Raw genomic sequence first — 27,934 nt, 5'->3', positions numbered from 1 at the left:
TGCCAGCAGTCCTGCCTTCCTCCAAAGAGCCCAAGGCAAGCAAAGTCCAGAAATGCTTTTCCTTTTATTTCAGAAGAAAGGAAATAAAGGCAGACACACATACCTCCGCCCTCCCCCAGGTCCTGCCTCGCCCAGAACTGGAGTGAAGGAGGGACAGGGCCAGCTCCCACCAAGCCCGCCCCTCTCCCAACCCTTCATTACCTCAAAGTGGCAAGGTTAGAAAAAAATTAACTATGTTGTTCCTCCCCTGGCACTGGACAGAGGCTCCACTACAGCCAAGGAGGAGGAGTGGGCAGGGGAGGGCAAAGGCCTTCCCTCTCACTACAGGGAAGCCCCTCCCAGGCAGAGGAGCTGGCCTGGCTGGATGGGGAAGGGTGGAGGTAGGTCATGGGCACAGGGAAGAGAAGAGCCCTGAAAACCTTTTCCCTTTAACCTGACGTATTTATATATTTACAGTTATAGGGAGGGGAGGACATCAGGGGGAACATTGGTTCTTCAAAGGCAGGGAATGAAAGCCAAATAGCACCCCTGTCTTGGTCACATTTTCCTGTCTCCTAGTTCCTAGAACCTTCACTGGCAAAGGGGAAACAGGAGGTAGGGGTGGCAGGAGGGAATGTTTCTAGGGCCAGCGGAGCCCACAGCTCACTCCAGAGGAAGGTGAGGCAGCAGAGGAGCAGCCGGGTCCCACAGAGAAAAGGGCCCTGGGCGAGACGAGAAGCAGCCACTCACGCCCTGCTCCCCACCAGCTCCCAGCTCCACGCCCAGCCGGGCGGCCGGACTATGCCAGACCCATCTCCTCCAGCACACTGCGTGGCGACTCATCCTCCTGAGGCAGAGACAGACAGAGGGTGACGCAGACACCAGGAGAGGCAGACAGGGTGGGCAAGACGACAGCAATCACGAGGAAGGTGGGGGGGGAGCACAGAGAGACACGAGGAGGGGGAGAGAAGCCAACGTGAGCCCAAGGCTGGGGTGCTGCGAGCCCTTCCGGGCAGCTCGCCAGCCTCCTGGGGCCACCCAGAGCCAGTGAATGAATGATGGCAGTAGGGTCCAGGTTGAGTCCATCACCACCCAGAGAACCTAAAGCCCCAAGCTTGGGGAGCAGGTGCTCCCCCTCAGTGCCTGGGGGCAAAGGCAGTGGAGCTGGGACTGGGAGAATGGAAACCTGCTGCTGGGGGGCTGGGGGTGCAGATGGTGGGGTGCTGTTTTTCAGAGTGGGGGGAGGCAGTAGGAGGTTGGCACCAGGTCCCTGAGGGAAGGTGAACCAGACTGCAGAGAGATGAGTCATTAGGGCCTGAGCAGAGCACCAGTAACATGGGCGGGTGTGTGTGCCAGGGCACAGGCATGTGTGAGTGTGTGTGAGTGTGTGCGTGTGGAGGGGACGCTGGGCCGGTGAGGGGGCCAGCTCAGCTCTACCCCTCTCCTACTGCAGAGAGGGCCCCCCCATCTCTCCCCCTCCTCAGAGCCAGCTCAGGCCGCTCGCTCATCACTGCAGATTCCGGTGACTCATTTCCCTGCATCAAGGCTCAGCAATGGCACAGCAGAGAGGGGGCAGGCAGTAATGGGGTGAAGGTGGGGGCGCCAGATAGCAGGGGCACTAGATCCAGGCACCCTTGACCCCAGCCCCCAAATTCCCACAGCCTTTTGCTCCTGGGCAGCAGAGCCTTTTGAGTAGGTGTGTGTAAAAAAAAAAAAAAAAAAAGGTGGGGTGGGAGAAGAAATCAGGGAAAAAAAGGATGATCTGCCATGTGCCCCTTCTCTAATTCTCTAAGCAACCCTTAATGCCAAGAGAGACGTGGGACAAAAGAGGTTCAGTAGGGACAAGTCACCTCAGGTCTTGGGAGGAGGACAGAGCTTGAAATAAGGGGAGCACTGGTGGGCTGTCTGCTCCCTGTCTCCCACTCCGTGGGATCAGGGCTTGAGGACAAGCTGGAGAGCAGGGCGCCGTGGGGGCCATATGCCACAGGGAGGGGGGCCCCCTTGATGGCGGGCAGGGTGTCCAGGGGAGGCAGAGAACCCTCTGCCAGGGTACTCTTCCTCCTCCTCACTGTCCCTTGCCCGTACCTCCTGCAGCAGGTCTGCCTGCTCGATGGCCTTCAGCACACTCTTCTTGGAGGTGTCCTGGACATCCCCCCCCATCAAAAACTCATCCAAGATGAAGTAGGCCTTCTCAAAGTTGAAGATGATGTCCAGCTCACACACCTGGGAGGAGGGGCAGAGGCTGAGTTGAGCTTCAAGGTGCATTCCCTGCCCCTACCTTTCTCATGACCACTCTTCCCACCTGGGGTTCTGGCCCCAGGCCTCATGTCCTCCCAACTGCCAGGACTTGGTACTAAGTTTGGCTTTTTCGTCTCTTCCTCTTGCCTCTTTCTCCCTGATCATGAAATATTAGTTGTCCTATTCTATCCTTCTCTGTGGCCCTCCTTTCCTTTTCCCCCAAATCTGTGACATGTTCCCATCAGGGCTTGGCTAGCCTCTCTCCTCAGCACTGTGGGGCAGGGAGGGAGGAGATTACTTGAGTTCCAAGCAGGGTTCTGCCACTAACCAGCTAACTATACACATCATTGAATGTCTCTGAGCCTCAGTTTTCTTTCTTTCTTTCTTTCTTTTTCTTTTTTTTTTTTTTTTTTTTAGACAGAGTCTCGCCTTGTGTACAGTGCAGTGGCGTCATCACTGTAGCTCACTGCAACCTCTAACTCCTGGGCTCGAGGGATCCTCCTACTTCAGCCTCTCGAGTAGCTGGGACTATAGGCGAGCACCACCATGCCTGGCTAATTTTCCTATTTTTAGTAGAGATGGGGTCTTGTTCTTGCTCAGGCTGGTCTCAAACTCTAGAACTCAAGCGATCCTCCCGCCTCAGCCTCCCAGAGTGCTAGGATGACAGGCGTAAGCCACCCAGCCCGGCCTGAGCCTAAGTTTTAATGTCAATAACTACTTATAGGACAGAATGAGGAACAAACACAAGAACCTCATGTACTTGGTAAATTAAGTGGGATACAAATTACGGAGTTATTACTATTTCCCATCTCAGATCTGAGCTGCCGGCCAATGTCCAGGCTATACCCCAGATAAGTTCATTTAGAATCTCTGGGAATGGGACCCAGGCATTGCTATTTTTAAAAACTCTCCAGAAGATTCCAATGCAAAGCCAAAGTCAGGAACCACTAATAAAATCTGAACTTGGTCTCTGTGTGAGAAGTTCAGGCTGGGCTCTCCGTGGAGATTAAGTACCAGACTCTGCCCCCACTTTCCCCCCAGCTCAGGGATGATTAAGGGACAAGGCTAATAGGCTTAAAGATTAAAAAGGGAGATTAATTACTGTTCTTACTGCTCCAACTTCACCTCTCCCCTGATACTTCCAGGGCAGAGACTGGAAGGGCCTCAAAGTTTAGTTTAGTAAGAAGAGGGGATTTCTGGGTATGGAAACTGGGGCAGGTGGGGAGACTTACACTGCCAAAGTATTTGTCCAAGAGCTCCACATATCGATGGATCAACTCCAGCGTGATGAGCTCATTGTCCTGGCCCTCGATGGCGCAGCAGAAGTAGAGACTGGCGTATCTGAGGAAAGGGGCACATGCGACACAGCTGGGAGCTTGTTTCAGGACCCAGGCATTCCAGGCTCAAACCTCCAACCAGCCCTGGGGTCTGGCCCCTGACTAGACATAGGTGGGGTAGCCCTAGGGTATGCAAAGAGCAGCTCACTCTACCTCTTAGTGCTGTCTTACAAACAGGCAAGAGGCAAGCTCTTTCCTTCTTGCTCTCTGACCTGCTTGGTTTGACTCAGCAAAAACCTGAGCCAACTAATTCACCTGCTCAGAAGAGAAGGAACTGGAAAGGGTATGTGTGTGTGTTGTGTATGTGCCTGTGTGTTGTGAAAAGTGGGGCAGGATTTCTGACTGGTAAATGAGACTGCAAGGGACATGTGCAGTGGATAAGATAGAGCCATAGGGACAAAAGTATGTACCTGAGGCAGGTGGCAGGCTTCAGCAAAACCAAGTGGGGAACAAGAATTTCTTCAAGGGGAGTTTGGAAAGTATAGGAAGCTTTCACCACTGTCCTCCAGATGTCCTCAGCTCCCAGGTCTCCCTGACCTAAGGGACTGCCTTTTCTCAGCCCTTTTAACCCACTGCCAAACTCTAATCCAGCAGGATTTAGGCAGGTCTGAGAGTAGGTGGGGAGTCACCTCTTATAGACAACCTTGAGGTCCCTCCACTCCAGGAAGCTGCACATCTTGGGCTTGCGAGCCAGAACAACCTGCATCAGCTCCCGAACCATCTTCTTTCGCTCCTTGTCTGAAGTAGCCAGGTACCATTTTTGCAGCCGCAGTTTTCCCTGCCGGCTGAATAGCAGCATGAATCGCATCTAGAGGGCAGAAGTGAGGGTCAGAGATTTGGTTCTGAGCCTCTATTTTCCATAAACACATGGCCCCAAACTCATCCCATCTAACTCTTCTCTACTCACAGCTCCTGCTCCTACTTTCTTCAAAAACCCAGCCCCTCCACTCTGGGTGTTCCCATGAGCAGGTGTCTGTCTTGCCTTCTGGGGGAAGACAGAGCTTCTGAGTCTGCCATTTGGGTTCAAATCCTGGCTCTATTAATTATGTACAGCTTTGGGCAAATTACTTGATGCCTCTGGGCCTCAGTTTCCTTATCTGTAAGATGGAGATGATAAAAGTAACTACCTTACAGAACTGTTAGGAGGCATTAAATGAATGGATATACACAACAGTGCCTGGCACATGGCAGGCACTATAACCTGTTAGGTATTATTATTATTATTGTTCCCTGACCTATTTCCAAAGGTATGTAAAATGCCTGGTACAGTGACAAGAAGCCCATAGCTGGTGCCAAAGAGATGCGGATTCTCTTCCATGCTCCCTCTATTCACCACCACTGCTGAAATTGAGTATTTTATTCCTCAAGAAGCTACCTTAATTCTCTATCCCATCCTAGTCATAAGTCCTTAATGATATCCCCAACACACCGGCCTCCAGCTCCAGTCCTGTGCCCAGGGGTATCCTTCTCCGCATTGCGTATGTCTAATGCCACACATGGGACTGAGATGTCCAAATTCCACCATTCTCTTTTCAGCCAGCCAGCATTTTGGGCCCCTGACATTCTTCTCTTAACTTTTCTTCCTTTTAAGGTGCCTCCAGGCCAGACACCAGGTGACCAATGTCCCTTTCAGTCCCTCAGGGCATGCCACCCAAAGGGCTCCTCTAGGGAATGTTTGTAGAACAAAGAGCAAGCTAGGGGAAGCGGGATGGAGTGCTGAGCCCTCACCACCCCCTGTACCCCTGCTTCCCAGTTCCAGGGGTCTGGGCCATATCCTGGAGTTATTTCCTTCTCCCAGCAGTCCTCTCCATGGACTTTACCTGGGCTGATATCCCTGGGTGGATGGAACAGTACTAGATTAGTAGGCTAAAAATCAGAATTCAGGAGAACTAAGGTTTTTTTGTTGTTGCTGTTTTCTTGGTGGTGGGGAAGGAAGAGAACAGAGGGGCACAAGGGAGCTCTGGGCGGCTAAGATAGGGGGGTGGGGAGTGAGCAGGAAGACGGAAGGCCTGGGTTCCGGAAAGGGAGTGGAATGAGGGGCGGAGAACGAAGAACACCGAGCTCAGGATCCCAAATCTTGGGTCCCTGAGAGCAAGACCTCGAGCCTACTTCGCTTCCGCACCTCGGCCCAGCCTCCAGGCGAGCATGGCCAGGAACCCAGGCAGGGCGATCACTCCTTGGATCCGGAAACTGTCCCCTCCCACACCTCGCTCCCTACAGGGGCCCTGCGCTCCCGTCTGGGCCGCTTGGGAAGAGGGTCTCGGTGACCCGCGACCCCGGCTCCCTCCCCCCACGAACAGACCCCCGCGCCCCTCTCCCTCGGCCGACTTCCCTGCGGCAGTGGTCTGGCCCCCTCGGACCGAGACCCGGACGATCCTTCCGGTTCGGGACCGTCCCGCCGTCCCCTAGTCAACCCTCGCGTCCCACAAATGCGCCCCCTCCCCACCCCTCTCCCGAATGCCATTTCCAGCTCTTCCTTCCGAGGCCGGCTCGCCCACCCGCCCAGGTAAGTGAGGCCTCCGAGGACCAGAGGGAAGAAAGAGCGGCTCAGACCGAGGGCGGCCCCCAAGGACCCCTGCAGGTGCAGCCCACGCCCCTCGCTTCCCCCTCCCCTCTCTCTTCGCACAGCCTACCATCCTGCAGCCTCCGGCTCGGCGCGTCCCACTTCGGCCACCGTAGGTGCCAGTTCCACTCCCTTTCTTATCCTTTTTCTCCCGGCCCGCCCTCTCGGCCGAAGCCCCGCCCCGACCCGCCCAGACTGTGAGCCCCGCCGCGCTACGCACTGCGCAGGCGCCAACGCTGCGGGGCGCGCGGGCGGGGCAGGAGGCGGAGAAGCAGAAGCTATGGCAACCAGGTCCTTGACTTCAGCTTTGAGTAGCTCTGTCGTCATGGCAACAAGGAGGTCTGGTGGGAGTTGGTTGGAGGTTGGGGGAGGAAGACAATGAAGTCCTCGCGCTTTGGAGCCTTGGGGGGAAAAAGGCGGGAAAAGGGGTGGGAACTTCAATGAGCGAGATGGGAAGATCCTTGAAGTTCTTGAGAAAGCAGGGAGCTCCAGTGGAAGGGATGTGGGCAATTAAGAGGGACCAGGGTGGGAATTAATGTGTAGCAGAGGAGAAATGACCAGGGAAACAGGAGAAAAAAGGGCAGTGGTGGGGCAGGCATGAGGAAAGTATAGAGTTCATACTAAACATCTACTGAGAACCTAACACTTTAATCTTGTTTTGGGGGAGGAAGGTGGGGAGTGCAGGGTCTAGCTCTGCCGCCCAGGCTGGAGTGTAGTGGCACCATCATAGGTCACTGCAACTTCAAACTCCTGGGCTCCAGCAATCTGGCTAATTTTTTCTATTTTTAGTAAAGACAGGGTCTTGTTCTTGCTCAGGCTGGTCTCGAACTCCTGTCCTGAAGCGATCCTCCCGCCTCAGCCTCCCAGAGTGCTAGTATTACAGGTGTGAACCACCACACCTGCCCGACACTTTCATTGTAAAGTACGAGAAATGTGTAGGAAATGAGGGAGATGAGAAATACCAGAGAAAAGGTGGGGCTGATATAAAACTGGTATAAAGAAAAGGAAGAGAAACATGAATTAAGGCAAGAGGGAAAGAAATAAAGAGAATCTTAAAAGGTTAGTGTTAGTCAAAACTAGAAAGAGAAAAGATGAAATGCAAACCTAAATGTAAAGATGAGGAGGATGTAAATTGTAATATGAGCTTCGTAGCTGAGTGGATGTGTGTGTGTGTCCATACAGTGAACTAAGGAGGCGTGGATACAATGGGAAGAGAAAAATCTTAAATTTTGTCATGCCGTAGACTTAATATCTATTTTTAGATAATTTTGGCAATGAATGATGCTGTTATTTTTGAGTAGCGCTTGAAGCAATTGTTACCTGTCTCCACTCTATATTCCTTTTTCCCCCCTTGTTCTTTGTTATGGAGGTAATATGTTCTACTGGCAAAAGGGTGGGCCTAATTCACCTGGGATGGAATGTTGTCTCTAACTCTTACTAAGATGTACAGCCTTAGGCCAGCCTGTCTATCTCCTCATTTTAAGAATGAGGACAGCAGTATATAAGTTCCAAGGTGGTTCTGAGGAGTAATGTATAGAAAGTATCTAGGACACTTTAATCACTTGATAATGGTAGCTATTATTTCTCCTTCCCAACTTTTCCTTTTTTTTTTTAACCTTTTCTTATTTTTCCTTTCATTTTTGCTTCTTTTTCTCTGCCTACACCTTAGGCTTGCCAATGGCATAGTCTAAAGTATATGGTATTACCAATGGGATATCTTACCAATGGCATAGGTAGTTGGCTGAACTATCTAGGTGTTATTTATTAGGTCAAGAATAAGATCAATAAAATAAGGTGTTAGAGTTAGAAAGGGTATAGAAAAGAAGAAATAGAAGTGTGTAAAAAGGCAGAAGACAAAACAAATAAAAAGAAATATGCTCATGGGAAAGAAGAGAAGGTTGTGCATAAGGAAGTATTTAGTGGTGAGGTAACGACATAAGGCAGAGACCCAGGCAACAGCCTGTGGAAATTTGGAAGCTCTAGGGACATACACTCCTACATTCCTTAGAAAGCTGACACTTTCTAGAATTCCTTGTTTCGATGTGGTATGCCTAACTGCAGAAACGATAAGATTCATTAGAGAATTGTGAGAAATATGGGTTTTGCTCATGCACAATCATAGAATTCAAGTGGTTCAAAGTAGTTAGAAGATGGTGGGCTGGATTTCTTATTTGTTAGTGAGTGATGAAGGTGGAGAATCTGTGAGTTAATGGATCCAATATAGCTTGTGCATGGAGATGAGTTTAGATTTGATTCAGTAGGCATCTGAAAGTCATTATGATTGTCTGAGCTGGTGAATAACTTGGTGAAAACAGTGTTAAGAAAATAATCTTATAGTAATATGTGGGACAGTTTGAAAGAACAACTGGAAGTCTTGAAGATCACCCAGGGGGCAGTTTTGAGAATCCAATCACAAGAATGAAACAGAGAGGGACAAATTAGAGACACCTCTAATGGGCCAATCAACTGAAGTTGATCCTTCATCTAAGCAGAGAAGAAGGGAGAAGACTCAGAGATGAGCGTGGAAGATTAGAGGTCCCATTTGTATTAATATAAGTGGAAAAATGGAAGAGGCAAGATTCTCCTTCATAGGTAGGGATGGTGTTTGTTTTGTTCTATAAACGATGCTGATACCTTCCCATGGCATAGAGTTTGGATGTTTGTCCCCTCCAAATCTCATGTTGAAATTTGATCTCTTATGTTGGAGGTGGGGCCAGGCCAAGTGGCAGGTGCTTGGGTCCCGGGGGGCAGATCCCTCATGGATGGTTTGGTGCCCTCCCTGTGGCAATGAGTGAGTTCTCTCTCTATTAGTTCATGTGAGAGCTGGTTGTGTAAAAGGGCGTGAGCACCCCCTCCTCTGTCTCTTGCTCATTCTCTTGCCATGTGACACCCCTGCTTATACTAGGTGACATGCTTGCTCCCCCTTCACCTTCCACCTTGATTGGACGCTTCCTGAGGCCCTCACCAGAGCAGATGTTGGTGCCATGCTTCTTGTACAGCCTGCAGAACCATGGACCAAATAAACCTCTTTTCTTTATAAATTACCCAATCTCAGGTATTCCTTTATGCCAACACAAAACAGACTAATACCCCATGACACCCTCCTGCGGTTGTATAGCTGGTTCCCGCGGTGGTTGAGTGAGTGGCCTGGGAGGCTTTTGAATCCTTTCAGCTCTGTAGGTTGATGATCCGTGTTCTTCCTTCATGTGATGTTCTTTGCACCCACTTTTGGCCCATTCTTTAGCTAGTTGTCTTACTCTGTTTGTGCTGCTAGAACAAAATACCTTAGATTGGGTAATTTATAAACAGAAATTTATTTCTCACAATTCTGGAGGCTGGGAAGTCCAAGATCAAGGTGCCAGCAGGTTTGTTATATGGTGAGGGCTGTTCTCTGCTTCCAAGATGACACCTTGTTGCCACGTCCTCTGGAGGAGACAAACACTGTGTCTTCACACGGTAGGAGGGACAGAGGGGTGAAAAAGTGGGGAACTCCCTCTGTCAAACCCTTTTATAAGGGTACCTAATCACTTCCTAAGGGCCAAAGCCCTTAGTACTGTTGCATTGTGAGTTAAGTTTCACATGAATTTTGGAAGGGACACCGTCGTTCAAACCATAACAGTAATTCATAGTTCTCTGATTGTGTCATTTGCAGTAATCTCTTTTTTTTAAAATTTTTTCTTCTTCTTCTTCTTTTTAATGAGCAATCATGTAGGACCTTGTCATATCCTGCCCCTAATAGTTCTGAACATTTGAACAATTTCTGTGGTTGATGTTTATCATTCCTTTTACCTTCCTCTAAACCCCCTTCTTAGAGTATAGGAATCCTCCATACTCTAGGGGGAGACAGACCAACCTCCCAGTATGGCATTCAGATTTCCAGGTGTTCACTTTTATAGCATTAGTTGTAGGCACAGCATGGACATGTCTGCTGGGCTCTGCCCATCCGTGCATTTGCCAAGACTTTGGTCCAGGAGGGATTGAGGTGGGTATGAGGTGATGGAGGGTAGATAAGACCCTAGCAAATGGTCAGAGGGTCAAGTTCCTAGGGCAGCAGGGGAGTGGCACCAATGGCAGTGTCCTGCATCCACCAGGTGGGCAGGGGCACAGGTGTGATGTGGGACATTGTTCATAGTGTGAGACCTCCCTCCGTCCCTGGTTCTCTGGCTGTCCTGGTGGTTCCCTGAGCTCCCCATTTTCCTTTTGTGCTTCAGTTAGCCAGCGTTGGCTTCTGTTGCTTGTAACTGAGAACTCTGCCTGGTGAACTGCACTATCATGACATATTGTCCACTGGCTGCATATGGGTCTGCCTCATCTCTTCAGTGGTTTGTAAGCTCCCTGTAGGATGGTGTCATCTACACCTGTCATGTCTTCCTGGCACCCAGCACAGTGCTTGTTGGCTAGCTTCATTTATGATCTGTATAGATGGTTACAAGTATAGACATTTAAATCTTACTTCTTATCCAATATATGCCCAATTCTATTTTCATATTTAATATTATGAATTTTATATCTATTATTCCTGCTAGATGATAAAACTGTCTTCTTTTGCTGTTTCTGTTGTGCCTAGTGCAGTGCCTGACATGTGCCCAGTATTTGTTGCATAACTGTATACTGGATCCCCCACTGCAAATTCCATTGTCATCCTAAACTTCACTTGCCAAAAATGAGTTACCTCTTCCTTCCATTTTTCCCAGAAAGCATCTCATCTCTTGGTTTCCTGTTGTCATTGACATTGCTGTCTTTTCCTAGATTTGCAGGCTGTAAGGTTGGGACATAGAGGATAACAGGAAAGTGTGACTTATTTAAGGGACTCAGGGAAGACTGGCCCCACTAGATTAGGAGAAGACAATGGGAGAGTTGCTGGGTTCTCAGAGGAGGGAGCGAGCAGTCTGAAACCAACCTGGTCACTTGGGACTTCACTGTCATGTGTGTCCCTTGAACCTGCTTTGCCATAATTTTTTCTTTGTGATTTTGTTCATGCTGTTTTCTGGAATGCCCTACAATTCCTTCCCTGCAGACCCAAATCCATCTTATTTATCCTCAAGCAGCTGCTCGTCTGATGAGCCTTTTACATTCCAGTCCAGATGGTAGTGACCATTTTGACAATGACATCATCATAGCTCACTGCAACCTCAAACTCCTGGCCTCAAGCAATCCTCCTGCCTCAGCCTCCTGAGTAGCTTAGATTACAGGCATGCACCACCATGTCCAGCTAGTTTTTCTATTAATATTTTTTATAGTGATGGGGTCTTACTATGTTGCCCAGGCTGGTCTTGAATTCCTGGATTTGAGCAATTCTCCTGCCTTGGCCTCCCAAAGTGCTAGGATTACAGGCATGAGCCACCACTCCTGGCCCCTTTCAATTATTTTTGCAGGGACTTGCATAGCTTTTCATTCAGCTTTTTGGTGTCAGTTCTCCTTAGTTACCTGATCTTTAGAGGCATCCCTTACACTTTCTTGTTAATGTTTCACAGTACCCAGTACAAAGTTCGGCTTTTAAATAAATACTTGTTATATTGAATGGAATTCCAGCTTGGCAAGATTTTGGTTGAAGCCACAGCTGCTTTGCTTCAGAGAAGCGCTTTCCATTGGAGTCAAAGCGACATCTGGTGGCTAGGGGATCAACGACTGTGTTTAAAACGTGGCTGTCAGGCTGGTGAGTCGGCCTGCGTGAATGCGGAAGGCGCAGGTACTGGCGGGGGAGGGCAGCACCTTTGCACCTGACCATGTCTGAGCACTTCTTGGAGGTCAGGGAGATTTGTTCCTGCTCCCACATGCTGCGGAGAGAGCCACCACAGTGCAGTGCAATGAGCAGAGGTGCCCAACCCCCTGGGGCTGTTGAGTAATAGTAGCGATAGCAGCAGGTTACCCAACCTCTCAGTGTCTCAAGTTTCCTCGTCAGAGTTTGCTACTATTATTATGACACTTACTTGAGGAACTACCTAAAAAAAAAAATGCTTTGGAAAACAGATGATGTCTCCTTGACAAATTTCATGCCGATAGAATATTTTTTACCATTGAGGGATTTAGAACACATGTGGGCAGATAATTCCACTGGGGGAGGTTTACAAGAAATCTGCAGCAGTGGTGGCTGGAGGCAGATTCTGTTAGTTTTTCATTTCTAAAGAAAGAAAGAAAGGAAGACAAACTTAGAACAGCTGAGGAAGGGGCCCCAGGCAAAGTCAAACAGAACAGGGAGGCTGCGCCAGCAGGTCTTTGTGTTCACAATATCTTAGAAAAGCACTCAGCACTGTTAAATGGGGCATTTCCTGGAGCAAACTTCCTCTGTGGTGAGGGGCCTTTTGAAGAACTCTTTGCTCTTGCACCTTCTCAGCATGTATGGACAGTTTTTGAACTGTATACTGCAGAACTAGGGCTAACTTGTTCTGCTTTTTGAAGCATTTTGGGCAAAATGAGGTTTTTTAGGCTTCTAAGCAAATCTGTTACAGAGGGGTGGCTTGTCACCCACTGGCCCAGGGGCCTGGAATTGGTCATACTTTCAGGGAGTTTGAAAGCTATTCCTGGGTCCCAGTGGCCTTGAATTCTTGGACTATTGCCTTCATGACTCCAGCTGCCCTATGAACCCAAAGGGGTATGTGTACAAGAGGATGAGGCAGAAAGAGGAATACTTTAGTATTAGTTGAAGTTTTGGCCACAGGTCCCAGGGTAGAGTGATCTCGTGAACCTGATCAGGCCTCATCTGTGTTTGTAGCTCCGGGCTAAGCTAGCTAACAAAGAAAAATGCAGGTCAAGTGGTCTCTATGGCCTTTTCTTTCTCTAGTACTACAACCATATCTTGGTCCTACAAAGCTTGCCAGTTACATAGTGAGAACAGGAGAGGAAAGATGAAAAACTCACTGAGGTTGAAAGAGCATCTCTTTCCAAAGCTGAGAGTGGCTTTGGTAAGTTACCCATTCCAAACCTCTTGCCTGCTTCCCACTGGCTTTCTAAGGAGAGAGGAAGTTTCTTCCAAGCTTGCCTAGAGTTTGGGTCCCCTCTTACTATATTGGTGTCATGAGAGAGGAGAAAGCTTGAAGAAGCCAATCTATTTTTTTTTCAGCCTAAGACTGCAAATTTATGTTCTAGAAGAAGCCAATCTAAAGAAAGGAATCTATGATGAGGGGGCATCTAACACTGTGTCCCCTTTAAGACATCACATTGGAGGCACCCAAGGATGCCCCTGGATTGACCTTCAGAGGGAACCAGGAATGGGAGGGGCAGGCAGAAGTCCTTTTGTCCATGTTGAATGAGTAAGGAGTGAGTAAATGAATGAATACCCTTTCTCAATTCACTCTCAAAAACACTATGACCAGAATTTGCTCCAAGGAAGTCTAACATCATCTTAGAGAAAAAGATAATGTGGAGGTTCTCTTAGTTCTATCTTTATTCATGGCAGTGGGCTCATGTAAGAAAGTTGTGAAGTTTTATTTAAGTTTGAGAAAAGGTAAGATTCTAACCAGGCAAAATGATCACCTTCGATTGTTTTGTATCATTTGAAAATGTTTGTGTTACCAGAATCACACAATTTCAGGATTGGAAGGTTGCTAATAGAGACACTTAGTCCCATCCCTTGAAAATTATCCTGGGGTACATGAGCACTGGAATAAATGTTTAAGGGTGACATTGTTGGTAACAGCACCACCAATGACAACAGCCCTGAAACAACTGAAGTGTCCATCATCGGTGGTTAAGGAATTAGAGTACATCTGTATATGTAGCCGGTAAAAAGAATTAGGGACAGATGTCTAGGATGGCTGGCTCATTAGGCAAATAAAGCAAAGTGTAGCATTCTATATATATCTATGTATCTATATATAATAACTTTATTTTGTGAAAGAAAAGAGTATTTTTTAACATGCTTATTGAATGCTTAGTAAGGTTCTAAAAGAACACCCAAGAAACAAGGGGCCTATTATGCTTCCACTTTTACCTTTTTGAGCGTTTGTCTTACTGTGAGCATTATTTTTCATAATTTAAAAAAGTCACTTTGTATTATACCCTGATCACTGAAGTATATCCCCACCAAGCAGTCATCTTGGCTATCCTTGAATACTTCCAGTGACAGTGAACTCACTATCTCTTAACTACCAGACATTGTTTTGACCAAGAACCCCCAGACCATAATTAGTTTCTATTAAGAAATAGGCTTGGTATCCAGAGGGCTGGTGCTGTCTGTGCTATCTTTAGTGTTCTAGACTTGGACGGCACACAAATTTGACAGATAGTTATTGGTATTTTTTCAGTTGTTTTTTTTTTTTTGAAATAGGGTCTTGCTCTGTCACCCAGGCTAGAGTGCAGTCATATCATCATAGCTCACTACAGCCTCAAACTCCTAGGCTCAGGGATCTTCCTGCCTCAGCCTCCCCAGTAGCTGGGACTACAGGTGTGCACCATCACAACTGGCTAATTTTTCTATTTTCTGTAGAGGTAGGGTCTTGCTCTTGCTCAGGCTGGTCTTGAACTCCTGGCCTCAACCAGTCCTCCCACCTGGGCCTCCCAAAGTGCCAGGATTAGAGGCATGAGCTACTTGCACCCAGCCTAGTTTTTCAGTTTAAACACTTATTTTTGAATATATGAACAGAAACTAATTGAGGGAAGTGTCTCCTCTGCCAGGAGCCTTTAAGATATTGTAGGACGAGAATAAAAGACTTTTCAGGACTCCGTATTTGGAATGGTAGTAAGAATATATATCACAAAAGAGTCTTGTTTTTAAGGAACCTGGTATTTAGATTGGATTGGGAAGGTAAGGCACACACACAAAGTTAAAGAGCAGACATGAATGCAAGTACTGTCACAGACCAGGGAACAGAAAAGTCAGTAAATGTCAAGTTGAGAGTGATGATGTTGGCTGGATGCATGGGGACACCTTAGGTGGAGGAAATGGAACTTGATCTGGGTTTGGAGAAATGGGGAGTGGGAGTAGGTAGAGGGTATTTGGTGGTGGGAGGAAATGGCATGAACAGAGTTGGGAGTCTACAGGGACAGTGACCATGAGCAAGCCCAGCTGGGTGGGAGGATAGTGGTTGGGAGATCCCTTTTTCCTTTGTGAGGGTGATGCCTTGGGGAGAGTCAGTGTCCCTGCCCGCCATCCACACACATGTCCTTTGGGCCTTGTGGCAGAGCCATGGTGACCAGTCTTGTGGACTCACCCATGGCAGGTCAACGTGCCTGCGCCCATGGGTATAGTTTTCACAAAGGTCCTTTCACCCGAGAGGTCTACAAACCAACAATATTTTTATTTCTTGTACTGGAAGGAAAAGGCAGGGACCGTTTTGGCATATTCTTTGTATTTATTTATTTTATTATTTTTTGAATCATTTTTACTTGTTTATATATCAAAAGTGAAAAAGCATATAATTCAACACAATTTCAAGAGCATTTGACCCCACCCTCTGTGGGTAACTGTGTGTGGCCATTGCTGTCCAGTGCATAATCAAAAGAGAAAATAAAAAACAAAATATGAGGATTTTTCAGTGAAGGGCATCGTGGGTTAGGCTTCTATTAGAGTACATTCATTTCGGATCTATGTGCAATTCTTCAATAAATTAATCTTCATGGCATACCCTCTAGCTAGTAGCTTTTCAAAAAGATTATCTAACTAAGGTAGTTGAATCTGAGCTTTCTGTCTCTTTCACCCCCCCCCCTCACGTGTCCACTGCTCACACACAGCAGCCGGAAATGACACATTGAAGTGAGTCACCAATGCAGTTGTGAGTCACCCTGTAATTGGGGAAAGTTCTGTCCTGGTAGGTCGTGCAGCCCCTTGCATTTCTGTCCCTAAATATATTCAAAAAGTTTGGAGCTACCGTGTCCTCATTCCAGTGTCTCTCACCCACCCCGTCCTTTCGGTCCCTAAAGCAGGCTGAAGTTGGCTCGCCTGGGCAGGGGCCCTGATCCGTCAAGTGGAAAAAGGCCAGGCAGCCACAAGGTGGCAGTGTGGACCCCATCACGCTTGACGCCTGGAGGGCTATGACAGTCAAGTGGCCAGACTCCTGAGATGCACTGACACAGACCACAAAGGAACAACACTATGAGTAAGTTTAAATAATGGCTCCCCCCCCCAAATAGTCCTCTTTCTAACAAGGGCAAGGACGTGATAAACATTCAGGCACAGCCCTGGCATCCCACCCTCCCTGCCACGAGACTGGGGGCGAGGAGCCAGGCACACATCTGACCTTTCTTCCTCTATCCTGTAAAAGAAAGGGAAGCAAAAACCTGCTTCTATGAGTAAACAAGTCACCTACACTCCAAAGTAACATATGTACACTGTTTCTAGGGAGGGGAAGGGCCAGGCCCGGAGGTCTCAGCGCTGAGGGGCGTGCACTGCGCCAGCTCTGCCCTAGGGACAGGTGGTCAGTGCCAGAACGGTCCTTGAGATGAAAGGGTGCTTCTTCTAGTGGCCGCCTTTGGCCTGTCGCCAGCCTCCTCGGCCGTGGTAGACAGTGCAAGAGTGACGGCGACGTGACTGGAACACGATCACTTCTACCAAGCACACAAAGGCTGCTGTGAGCCGTGTGGCTCCTTCCTGCCAGGGCCCAGCAGGAACCGGGACTGGAGACCTGAGTGGGCAGGGAGACGGGTGGAAGCAGCTGCGCAGACGGTTCTGTGGGTGTTACGGTCTGGTTTGGCGACGTGCAGGGCCTTGCGCTTGACCCCTCTCCCGGGGTCCCCGTTAGAAATTGGGGAGTTTGACCTGAAGGGCCCCTTTCCAACTCCTGGGAAAGGCCTCTGAGGTCTAGGAGACAGATTTGAAAGATTTACCATTTTTCAAATAGGCAAATGTCTTCTCTTTCTCCAGAAAGAGTCAGTAAAACTAAAATTCTTTTCTTCCTAGTTTCTTCTTTTCTGATACAGTTCCAGTTTTGTCCCAGAGGAAGGCTTCTTTTCCCATGGTCAGGGTTCCATCACTTGGCCCATGAAAAGGACTGCTCCTGAGGGTGAGAGAATGGTGGATTGAGAATTGGAAGGGACAGGACAGCTCCCCGAGCTTGACGTGGATGGAGGTACTGAGATTCGAGAAGACGGGAACTGTCTGCAGACGTCTGCCGCTGCCTAATTGGTGGAGCTGGGACTGCAGTCCTGGCGCTGCCTGTCTGGGATTGGAGGACGCCTCCTCCTGGGAGAGGCAGCGGGACAGGGCTACAGATTCTCGCCCTGGGTCCTCGCGAGGCTGGAGGGGTGTCTATGTCTGTCTGCACTGGTGCCCGAGACAAGGAGAATGGCTGGGAGGACGGGGAATGTGGTAGATTCTGGGCTCACCTGTGGGGTTGTGCCGAACCACAAAGAGGAAGGGTCTGTCCATGATGATCTCCAGGGGGGCCATCCGGCCTGAGACTACAACGGCTGGAAGAGAAGGGACAACGTCTTAAAACAGAGGGACGTTGGCGCTGGTGCCTGGATTGATCTCAAGTGACCAGGGGACACTAGCTTTCCATCTGAAGGCAGTGCTGGGAGGTGATTTTTAGGAGGCTTATTTGTTCTCCTGCATACAAACCTTAAAAGTTTAGGGACGTTCTCTGATACCTGGTTTCCTCCAGGACTACCTTGGTAGAGATGGGTCAGCTATTCGCTCAAAAACATACATCTATCTAAATCCTTTTAGGGCACGTTTCTTTCTTTCTTTTCTTTTCTTTTCTTTTCTTTTTTTTTTTTTTTTTTTGAGACACAGTCTCATTCTGTTGCCCGGGTTAGAGAGTGCCATGGCATCAGCCTAGCTCACAGCAACCTCAAACTCCTGGGCTCAAGTGATCCTCCTGCCTCAGCCTCCCGAGTAGCTGGGACTATAGGCATGGGCCACCATGCCCAGCTAAAATATATATATATATATATATATATCTTTTTGTTGTTGTTGTTGTCCAGCCAATTTTCTTTCTATTTTTAGTAGAGATGAGGTCTCACTCTTGCTCAGGCCGGTTTCGAACTCCTGAGCTCAAACAATCTACCCACCTCGGCCTCCCAGAGTTCTAGGATGAGTCGCCGTGCCCAGCTGAAGGGCAAGTTTCTTAAGTTTACTACTCACTATGGGGACAGCTCAGGCTTTTCTTTGGGAGGTCTTTTCACCTTAGGGGCCTCAGGAGCCATCAGGTGAGGGAACGGGGACCCAGGGAGAGAGGCCTATGCAGGGCAGGGCCTCAGGGTCCTTTCTGGGTTCAGGGACTAGTTATCCTGAGGGCGACTGAGGCACCAGGCCTCCTGAAGCCTTGGGCTGAGACCCACCTGTGGAAGAGGATGCCACCGTGCCACTCTCGTTCACCTCAATCTTCACTTTCTGCAGTGCCTGCGAGACGTGCAGAGGCTCTTGCTCTGTAACAGAGGTGGATACACGGGCAGATCAGCCACCACTCTCAGGGAGAGGCCCTTTGTACTCTTCAGGACTGCACAGTCCACTGGGATGAGACAATGAGAGGAAAAATCTCACCTGAAAGATTCGTGAAGTCTGCCTGGCCCGGGCTGAACATGTCGGTCATCCCCAAGTTCTCCAGGGGCTTCCTGAGGTCAACTTCACTCTCCAGGGAGAACCTATGGACAGAAGCAAGAGACAGCTTGAGCTCAGGTCCCCTCTGGCTAGCAGCCCCTGCCTCTCCCCTTCCCCTACCAGCTGTCCCCAGGGGGCAGATGGACAGAAGAGGAACGGAGGAGCAAGTTGAAGAGGAGGCCTGTTTTTTTTTTGTTTTTTGTTTTTTTATTCAAATCTGTTTGCAAAGTCTCTCTCCTTGCTGGAGATTTCTAATATTCATGATTATTCTTCTGCAATCTCCCCACCCCCTCGAACTTATGACTAATTACTTTCCTCAAATAAGGCAGTAGTTTCAGCATAATTTTATTCAGTCTAGCTGGGGGGCCAAGGGCAAATTCTTCTGCAAGGATGTTTGAGCAAAAATCTGGTCTGTCGATGGTAAGCCTGAAGAGCATTCAAGCAGTGAGGCTTTGGGGCACTCTGCTTCTCACCAGGGCACTGCTAATTACCTCGATTTTTATGAGCCAGAGAGAGAGGGAGAGAGAGAGAGAATGCATGCAAGCGAGAGCTCGCACCAGCTAACAACTAAATTCTCCTCTTTCTCCGAGCCTGGCATTATAGCATCTGGAAGTTCGGCATAGGCATGGTGGGAGGCTTCCCTGTAATTCTGGAATTATCTAGCCTCAGCCTTCTCTACTCCCTTTGCTTCTGCAGAAACATTTTATTATAAAAATATGCTCTGTCAAAACCCCAGCTAGAAGCTGCGGTTTGAGCTGCCCCATCTGCAGAAGTGATTCCTTTCGTTTGCGTTGTTTGGATGCAGACTTGAGGGGTGGGGGTGGGAGTGCAGGCGTCATAAGTGGATGTGGACTGATTGAACCCCCCACCTCCATTCTTTCCCTGGCTCTCCCATTGGCTGGCTGTTACTGGGTGCTCTGGGGGTGGTTCGTGTGTGGCTGTGGTCTAGAAAGGCTCTCCCCTGCTCTCCAGCAGAAACAGGAAGAGGGATGATTGGAGGAGTCATAATCAAACCCAGGCCAGAGTGTTTCCTATCAGCCTCCCACGCTCACCCACGTCCCTGCCCTGCAAGCATCACAGAGCTGGGAAATTCAACATGGGGGTGGTGATTTCAGGCAGCCAGGAGAGAGGGAGAGAGCAGCGTCTGGGGCATTGGTGAGTGTGGCAGGAGCAGGTGGGCTTACTTGGGCAGAACCAGGAGGCGGGGCAGTCTGGTCATGTTGCCTTTCCAGTGGCTGATGAGCTGGGCGTCCAGGATGTTGATGAGGGCCGAGAGGGGCACCTCTTTCTCATAGGGAGCAGCAATGAACATGCTGAGGGTGTCCCCGTGGTAGGGCAGCTCCAGGATGTCGTAGTAATGACCATCAGGGGTGGTGAACTCGGCTGTTAAGACACCAAGATGGCGCTTTGGAAATGGCTCCAGCTCTCCTTGGCTCCAACCCAGCACTGGTTTTCACCTAGTTCTCCCGTCTACTCACTCTTTCGGGAAGCCAAGCTCTCCATCCTGGCTTTTGGGGTTTCCCCACCCATTGCTCCCCTATTCAGTGATTTCATTTACATTTCCCATCTCTCCTGCCAATTCATCGTCTTCTGGTTTCTCTGTCTCCTTGGGCCTTCCTCACATTCACTCCCCTCTCCCAGACTCCCACAATCCCCATCCTCTTCACCTCACCCTCCACTGGTCCTCTCCAGCAGGATTGCTGGCCCCTGGCAATTACACAAGAACCACTTGAGAATGAGAGACAAGAGTCAAGTGGGCCAGCCTGGGCCTGGGGGAGTTTCTGGGTTTCAGCTTCCTCTTGCATGAGATAAAGCTCCTTTCTTCTGTTCCTGTCACCCCTGTGTCTACGCTTGGAAAACCTTGGTCAAAGCCTAGGTGTATTCTAGAGTTCCTCCTCCCTTAGAGGAGAACATTCCCTGGGGTCTTCCTCCCTCAGAGGGTGACACTTTAAACATTGCTTGGGAGACCCCAGGGATGAAATGCAGTCGGGGTGGGTGGCGGGGAAGGGGGCTCTTGCACTTACTGTAGTTGAACTTGTTGGTCTGAGTCATCATGGGCACAGACACGGTGCTGCCGTCGGACTTGTGGAACAGGCGCTGGTGGGTGCCCGTGGTGGGGAAGGGCGTCTTCCAGTGGCCATTGAAGTAGAGGGCGTTCACCAGCACCAGGCGTGTCAGCTGGTCCACGGCCCCTTCTGGAAGTAGGTTGCTAATCATACCTGTGGGAAAGCCATTGATCAGGAAATTAGATACTTTTAAAGCCTTTCAGATGGTTCCCTTCAGCTCCTAGTCCTCAAAGGGATGTGTGTTGAAGAGATCCCATCAATGGGCAGGAAGGAGTTTAAATGAACCCATCTAGCTGCTTTTGACCTTTTCTACCTTTCCAAGAGGTACAGAAAGTCTTCCAGCTCACCGCACTTTCTCTGTCCTGGGATCCTGTCCAAGATCAGAGCTAGGGAGGTAACCGCCCTGCCCCCCCCCCACTTCACCCTCACCCTGTGTGTGCCCCTTGTCCTGGTTATTGCTGTTCTTATTAAATTTCACAACACTTTTTAGGAATGCTTGCAGAGTTAGCTCATGAGGAAGCCTGGTTGTAACAAATACTAGCTATTACGCTCTGGTTCTTAAAGCTTTTGGCCGCTTGTCCGCAGAAAAGAGAGGGGAGAGCTTAGGCTATATGGATTTCCAAATTCCCTTTCTCTTCCGGCCCTTGGGCAGGACTTCCTTCCCCTGCCACTCACCTTTTGTGTGTGTCTTCACCCAGTCATTGATGATGAATCTGGCTCTGTCCCCCTCTGAGAAGTCCACCTGTTTGACCATGGTCCGGAACAGCCTGAAGAAGTGGGACATGAAGCCCTTGACGAGCTTCAGGTCCCGCTGGACAAAGATGGCGTCAGTGGTGCTGATCTCATCCTTGTTCCATGGCCCCAGGAGCTCCTTGTGCAGTTGGCGGAGGGCAGGGGCCACACCCTTCTCTGTGCCAAGGCGAGCGGAAAAGGACACATTAGGCCCATGTCAAGCCCAGGGCTCCTCGCTGGGCCGACTTCTCCCATGAGAGGCCTGACCCTGCCCACATGGATGGGGCTTTTCTGCTCTTCCAGGGCTCTCTGGAGGGAGATTTCATTCCAAACCTTAATCTCTTTTCTGCTTCTCCCTCCTTTCCTCAAAAGTCTCGGGTCTTAAGTCTTTCTTTGGGTTGGAATATTTTTCTCTCCTTAAATTTTGAACCCTAACTTTTTTCTTACAGTAATGGTGATGCTAAGCATTTTGTATGCGTAATTCTATTTAATCTTTGCAGCAGCACTATGTGGTAGGTATTTTTATTATCCCCATTTTGTAAATTAGGAAACTGAGGCTTACAGGGGTTAAGGTCACACAGTCAACAAGTGGCAAATCCACAGGCCTGCACACCCTTGGCAGGTCAGGGGCAAAGGGACACAGGGTGCGGTGGGAAGAAGATGGGGTGGACCCCAGAGCACAGCTGTACATGGGTTGACCTGTCTAAGCCAAAGTCAGCCTTTTTTTCTGCTTCTGGTTGGTTCGGCCCCTGTTCTGTGACTCCCGCCTCCCTGTCCGCCCCACCTCTCACCCTCAATATCAAATCCCATTGCCGATTGGATCTGCTGCCGGGTTTTTCCTCCTGTTGGCAGCTGCAGCATGGCCAGCACTGAGGCCACCCCATAGGGTGAGAAAATCACATTGCGATCATTGGAGTCCTGCGCCACCTGCTGAAACACCTTCACCCCAAAGTCTGTGGCCAGTTGGGCCGCCTGGGATTCCTGTTGGTATAGGGCGGACCCTTCACCAAAGACGAGGGCCAGGCCCAGGGTGAGGCAGGTGAGGGCTGGAGACATCTGCATCCTAGAGCAAGAGGAAAAGTAGCTGATGAGGGAATCATTCAGGAAGAGTGGCAAGTGGGGAGGGCAGGTGGGATCCGGTTGTGGACCAGGATCTCCTTGCCTATGGCTGGCAGGTAGCATTTGAACACAAGACCACAATACGTTTAGGAGACCACAATCGATGCATTTAGACTCAGCCCTTCCCACTCTGTCTCGGACTGAGTGTTACTGGGGTCAGCCCAAGGGAGTCATAAACCCATTTTCACCTGTGGGAATCGTAGAAATAGCTCCAGTGTATCTCCCTTCCCCTCCAAGGGGCAGAAAGTCTAAGTTATAATGACACTCCTGACTCGCACAATGCTTTTTGGTTCCCTATAATGCTTCCCAACGCCCGTTTCATTCAAGTTAGCAGGCATGAGGAGGGGCAGTGGAGTGTCTTGGTGGAGAGGGACAGAGTCCTTACTTCTGGGTGCTGCGGTTGTTGGTGGGGGGTGAGCACCCTCCCTGCTCCCCTGTGCTCATTGCCAGGCCAGGCTCAACTCAAGGCTGCAGGTCTCTGGGGGGTCGTATGGAGGAGATTCTGGGGAGGGATAAGAGGTGGAAAGAGTTTGCTTTTTCCTACCTGAAGTTCCCAAAGGTGCCTTGTGATTGGCCGTTTGTCCTGCCGCTACTGTTGCTGCTGCCCCAGCTGCTGACTCGTTGCGGTTTGGCGGCTAGTGGAGGGGGTGTGGCTCTCCTTCTGGACAGCGCTCTTGGTCCTGCAGCCAGACACAGCTGTGCTTCTCCTCAAGCCGCTGGCTCCCTTTATACCAGATGTGGACAGGAAATAGATTAACTCATGCTCCAGCCCCACCCACTTTCTGGCTCTGGAAGTCTGTCTGAACAGCCGGCCCGGCCCCCTCAGCACCTCCCTCTCCACGACTTGCCGAGGCGTGTGTGTGCGTGCTGCTCCACGTGTGTACGTGTGTAAGAGGGCTCAGGAACAATTGTACAAACCCCGATTGCCTTGGCCCCAGGACCTCCCGTGTCCCGCTCTCCTGGATGTCCTGCCAGCTTGACCTGCGGTGCCAGATGGCGCCAGAGTGCCCTGGGTTCAGGATCACCCTCCCTAGTGCTCAGCTTGGAGAACCAACCTCCAGGAAAGAACACCCCTCCCTCCTCTTGGCCTGCACGCAGCAGCCAGAGGGCATGCTGCGTGCCACGTGTTTGTCTGGGTTTTGTCTGTCTAGGACTCGGGCCCAACAGAGGACTCCCCGTCTTTCCCTCGTTCCAGCCATGTGCCCGCCCGGCCGCCTCCGATGATTCGTGGCTGACTCCCCCCATGTGGCCAGACTCTCTCGGTGCCCCTGAGGGCTCCCTTTGTGTTAACAGCTCTGTCTGGCTGGGGTTTGAGGTGTGCTGGGTGGGGTGCTGGTGGCTGAAAGGGACCAGGGGTTACCAAGGTAAAGGCTCGGCAAGCAATTAGGAGTCCAATGCGTAAGTTTCGTTTCTTTGAGCTGCTGCTGTGACTCGGGAGAACGTATACCTTATCCTTTTCCTCCAGACCCAGACACTTGGGGGCTGGAACAGCAGGAAGAGGGATAGAAGCAGAGTGCCAATTCATAGGGCATGTGTGGGGTGTGCTTTTAGGGCATGGAGGTAAGTGGAGGAAGAGTGACCAGTGGATTCTATAGAGGGTGGAAATTGGCTAGTGACGGGTGAATGTGTAGGACCCAACTAGCGCCTTTGGGGTTTGGGCAGTGTCAGATGCCCTGGGCCGTGTGACCTGGACATTGTGGATGGAGGGGTCCTGCCAGGAAGAGAGGATACGCTTGACCCTGGGGTCCACACACTGTCATGCTCTGTGTAGGGGTTCAGCTGGGCATTTCCATAGAGACGGCCCATAGCCGAGTCACAGGAAGTTTAAGTGGGTGGTAGTGTCGGGATATTTGTTTTGGATTTTTTCAGTAAACAGATACCAAGGGCAACCACAGCTGAACAGCTCTTCCATTTTTTTCCTCCTCAGGCTTTGTTTTCTTGTTCCCTGGAGTCAGGTGGAGGTGGGGGGTGTCAGGGAAAGAAGGGGGAACCTTGGTTGGAAAATTCAGCTCACAAACACTGTTTGTGAGAACTGTTCCTGGGAACTACCTCTGTTTATGTCTTTTTCCTTTTTTTGGTTGTGGTTTGTAGTCCTTGAGCGTGCGGTTGCTGGTGAGGAAGGAGCCACTGCCCTCAACCTCTTGAATGGAGAAGACAGAAGTCCAGCCCAAACCCATCTCTTGCCCTCAGAAATGTCCCCAAGGCCTTGCCCTCCATTCTTAGAGGTCAGAGGGACACAGGGATCTGGGGGTCTGGGTGGGGAGTGCCACACACCAAGGACCTGGAGGAGCCATGGGTCTAGACATAGCTGGAGATGGCCTCCGGGTGCCTGCACCTATCCAGCCATTGTAGCCACACCTCCCCCTTCCTCGTCTGCTATTCCAGGGACCATTGTCCCACACCCCACCAGGCCTCAGCTGTAAAAGTCCCTGCTGTTTTCTGCGGACAGCCTGGGCCTTACAAGGGCAGTGACCAATGTCGTCCCTGCTCAGGGACCTGGAGGATGATCGTGATGTGTTCACAGGAGAGAGAGTTCTACATCCTGATTGGGGTGGGGGCTGGTGAGCATTTTACTTTGGAAACAGAAACTGCTGACCTACGAATGAATGGGTCTCTTCCCAAACTGGAGGGAATGTGTAGGCACATGGTGGGTGTGTCTTAGAAACTCAGGTAAAACCATACCTGGGTCCTCTAGTGTTTCTGATCTTCCCTTTGACTCTGAAGACCTGGGGCTGCCTCTGTGCTTTGGGACCCAGACTCGACCGTGGTCCCTGCCGCTCATCTCCCCGCATGTGGCCTTGCCTCCTCCACCCCTCTTGCCCTTGGAGCCCAGGCCTCCCACACGCCGCCAGGCTCAGTGGCCTGCGGGGTGCCATGGGGGTGGGGGTGCTGTTACCCGGCTGACCTCCCTGAAACACCCTTCTCAGAACCTCGCCTGACTCAAGGGATGGCCACTTTCCCCTTTCCCCAAACCCCACACGAACAGCCCTGACCTAGGCCTCTCTTTCCAGGCTCAGCTCTTTTGCAAAAGGTCAAATGGGCAGAGATCAAAAAGTCCCTGCTGTTGAAATAGGTGGATTTCTGATTTCCGGAGGGTTAGAGATAAGGGAGTGAGTTATAGGGCTGTGGATTTTGGGGGGAAAGTTCCGGTTTCAGCCAACTGGGAAAGATGTCTCCATCTGCCCCTCAGCAGGTGTTCGTGACTAGACCAGACTCATACTTTCCGTAACTGTCCGCCCCCAGCCCCACCCCACCCCAGCCCCCACGGTGGAGCCTCAGCGCCATGATCTTCCCGACACCCCTTTTCACCCCTGCTCCCTGCCCCCTGCCCTCTGCCCCCCTGCCTGATCTCTGCTTCCTCTTGGCTCTCCCTCTACACTCTTTCACTTTCCCTTTCTCTCCCACAGCCTCCCTCTTCCTGGGTTCCTCCATCAACCTCCTGCCTCCTGGTCTACCCTGTCTCCTGTCTTCTGCTGCACGGGTCTCTCCCTGTTTCAAACTCTCTCTTTTTCACTCTCTCTGACTCAATCCCTCTTTCCCTCCTACCTTCCAGAATCCCTTTTACAGTCAAATGCTCAGCTCCGGAACCTTCCTGTGGGGAAGGGAGTTACACAGCCTCCCTGGAATGTAGGGCCCAGCTTCCCAATTCTTGGTGATTTCACTGGGAGAGCTGGGGGTGGGAGAAGGCCGAGGTCCTGCTAACTCACAGCACTATTTCTGGCCTGGTTGCTCTCCAAACAACACAATGCCAAAAATAGCCTGTGTTTGGGCTCGGCTGTCTCTGCCCCTCTCTAGGACTGAGCTGAGACAAGTACTGTGTGTGTCTCCACTGCTGTTTGTTTACGATCATGGCCCTGGGACCGCCAGACTCAGGGTGGCCTCAGCCTGTCCAGGGCCCCCCACCCTGCCAACTGGATGCAGGGCTGACGTCCCCTCCTCTGCCCGCAACCCTCTCTCCTTAAACTCCTGTAACGCCCAAACCTGTGCCACCCCCAGCCCCCGTGTAGCTCTTGCTCATCTAAGGTTATTTTTTTTCTTCCAATTATATCAAGAGTTTCAGAGCAAGGGGAGCTCTAAGAATCATTTAACCCAGTCTTTTTAACTGTGCTTAAGGCCACAGAGTGACCGCACCATAAATGGGAGAGTAGTAGCCCCCAGTCAAGGATCTGACACTCGCTGACCATGCTGCTAGACAAAACTTAATCTTTCTGAGCTTCTGTTTTCTTTCTTTCTTTTAAACTATGATTGAACGATCATAGCCTCAGTTTCCTTGTTTGTAAAAGGCAGATAACAGTCCCCATCCTTCAGGGCTGTGGTAAGGACGACATGCAGTATCGTCTGTCGAACATCCGGAACATTCTAGGCTCTCACTAAGTGGCAGCTGCTCTTGGTGGGCGGCAGAGGCAGGACAGGAACCCAAACAGTCCGAGCTGTTCATTTTCATGTAATGCAAGCTCCTCAGGGGAGGGATGTGTTATGTGTTCACTTTTACTTCTCTTAGCATGTCTCGGAGTGTGGGCACTAAGTGCCTTGGAAGTGGACTGGCCAGTCACCCAAGAGGACAGCTGCCAGCCCCTGTCGTCCGCCTCAGACCAGATCCTTTTGCTTTCACTCTGGTCCTGGCACACTCACAGCAGCCAGCTCTGCAGGTTTTAGGTCCCAGGAAGACATTCTCTCTAGGCTTTGGGGTCACGTGCAGACCCTGCTGATGTCCCACAGGCATGCTGATCCCTCCAGCATCCCTCCAGACAAGTCCCAAGGAGGAGGGGACTTGTCTTATCAACAGGTGGGGATGGAGCTGAGCGTCACCTGCACCTCCAAGCCAGGCGCCTTTGGCCCATTCTTTGTCAATTTCCTATGACACCCTCTGACACTTCAGTGGCTTTATTACATTTGCACACTCCTTTGTCAATTTTCTTAAACTTATGTGGCCATCAACGTGTCTTATGGTCCTTATTTCCTGAGGGCATGGGTGCTGGGTGTCGGGCTGCAAGGAGCACGAATGTTCTCACAGCCATCAGGCAAGGAGGAGCCTCCTGGGGCCCAGGGTGGCCACCAAGGGGCAGTTCGAAGGGCAGGGAATGTTGGAGCACAGGTTCCTGGGATAGATGTGACTATGGGGCAGTTGGCCAGATGGTGGTGCATACCCCCAGAGAAGCCCCAGGCCACTGTGGCCCAATTCCAGCCCTCCAGCCACTTCTCTTTCCCCACATCTCTGGCTTGTGACTCTAATTCACTTTCGCTCATCTTTTACCAGAACACATTCCTCATTCTCCACATTCCTGAGTCTCCCCTTATGTGTCCCTCCTGACACCTCCTGCTTTATTTTACATGGGCTGTCAAGTGGGTCTCGATTTCCCCAAAATGGCCAAAGATTCATTGACAATCGGTGCTCGACACAGAAATGTAAATTCCCTTCCCTGAA

At 50.3% G+C, this 27,934-nt stretch overlaps 2 protein-coding genes and 1 long non-coding RNA gene across 6 annotated transcripts; 1 reads left to right on the top strand and 2 right to left on the bottom strand.

Moving 5' to 3' along the window:
• Positions 1–45: 45 nt before the first annotated feature.
• On the bottom strand, positions 46–6,304 carry AP1S1 (adaptor related protein complex 1 subunit sigma 1). Its single transcript, XM_012759277.2, has 5 exons — positions 6,188–6,304; positions 4,184–4,362; positions 3,450–3,558; positions 2,065–2,202; positions 46–826 (listed from the first exon to the last, which is right to left on the bottom strand). The coding sequence occupies exons 1-5, from the start codon at positions 6,188–6,190 to the stop codon at positions 779–781; spliced, it is 477 nt and encodes a 158-aa protein (XP_012614731.1). The 5' UTR covers positions 6,191–6,304; the 3' UTR covers positions 46–778.
• Positions 6,305–16,372: 10,068 nt separating this feature from the next.
• On the bottom strand, positions 16,373–23,220 carry SERPINE1 (serpin family E member 1). Of its 4 annotated transcripts, XM_012759278.2 has the most exons (9): positions 23,054–23,220; positions 22,182–22,453; positions 21,334–21,567; positions 20,617–20,811; positions 19,777–19,975; positions 18,536–18,636; positions 18,334–18,420; positions 17,377–17,460; positions 16,373–17,048 (listed from the first exon to the last, which is right to left on the bottom strand). In XM_012759278.2, the coding sequence occupies exons 2-9, from the start codon at positions 22,450–22,452 to the stop codon at positions 17,011–17,013; spliced, it is 1,209 nt and encodes a 402-aa protein (XP_012614732.1). In that variant the 5' UTR covers position 22,453; positions 23,054–23,220; the 3' UTR covers positions 16,373–17,010. The 4 variants fall into 4 exon arrangements, with proteins under 4 accessions (XP_012614732.1, XP_075851466.1, XP_075851467.1 ...); XM_075995351.1 differs by lacking the exon at positions 23,054–23,220 and having other exon boundaries at positions 22,182–22,998; XM_075995352.1 differs by lacking the exon at positions 23,054–23,220 and having other exon boundaries at positions 16,442–17,048; positions 22,158–22,998.
• Positions 23,221–23,229: 9 nt separating this feature from the next.
• LOC105868416 (uncharacterized) lies at positions 23,230–27,447 on the top strand. The gene is made up of 2 exons (XR_001152694.3): positions 23,230–24,734; positions 27,011–27,447. It is a non-coding gene; the product is annotated as an uncharacterized LOC105868416 (long non-coding RNA).
• The last annotated feature ends 487 nt before the right edge of the window (positions 27,448–27,934 follow it).

This window comes from Microcebus murinus, chromosome 19 (assembly GCF_040939455.1).
Source record: "Microcebus murinus isolate Inina chromosome 19, M.murinus_Inina_mat1.0, whole genome shotgun sequence".
NCBI lineage: Eukaryota > Metazoa > Chordata > Mammalia > Primates > Cheirogaleidae > Microcebus > Microcebus murinus.
Note: the sequence above shows the minus strand (reverse complement) of the source record. Positions and strands in the feature narration are given on the sequence as shown.

What these genes read in the sequence shown, in the direction of transcription:
- AP1S1 (XM_012759277.2), bottom strand. An exon ending in TGGACAAATACTTTGGCAGT is followed by an intron (nt 2,203 to 3,449) that starts GTAAGTCTCCCC and finishes CCCTCCTCCCAG; the next exon opens with GTGTGTGAGCTGGACATCAT. An exon ending in AGGCAGACCTGCTGCAGGAG is followed by an intron (nt 827 to 2,064) that starts GTACGGGCAAGG and finishes TCTCTGCCTCAG; the next exon opens with GAGGATGAGTCGCCACGCAG.
- SERPINE1 (XM_075995352.1), bottom strand. Translation starts at nt 22,572, where the DNA reads ATGCTACCTGCCAGCCATAGGCAAGGAGATCCTGGTCCACAACCGGAT. An exon ending in GGTGAAGACACACACAAAAG is followed by an intron (nt 20,812 to 21,333) that starts GTGAGTGGCAGG and finishes GCTTTCCCACAG; the next exon opens with GTATGATTAGCAACCTACTT. An exon ending in GACCAACAAGTTCAACTACA is followed by an intron (nt 19,976 to 20,616) that starts GTAAGTGCAAGA and finishes GTGTCTTAACAG; the next exon opens with CCGAGTTCACCACCCCTGAT.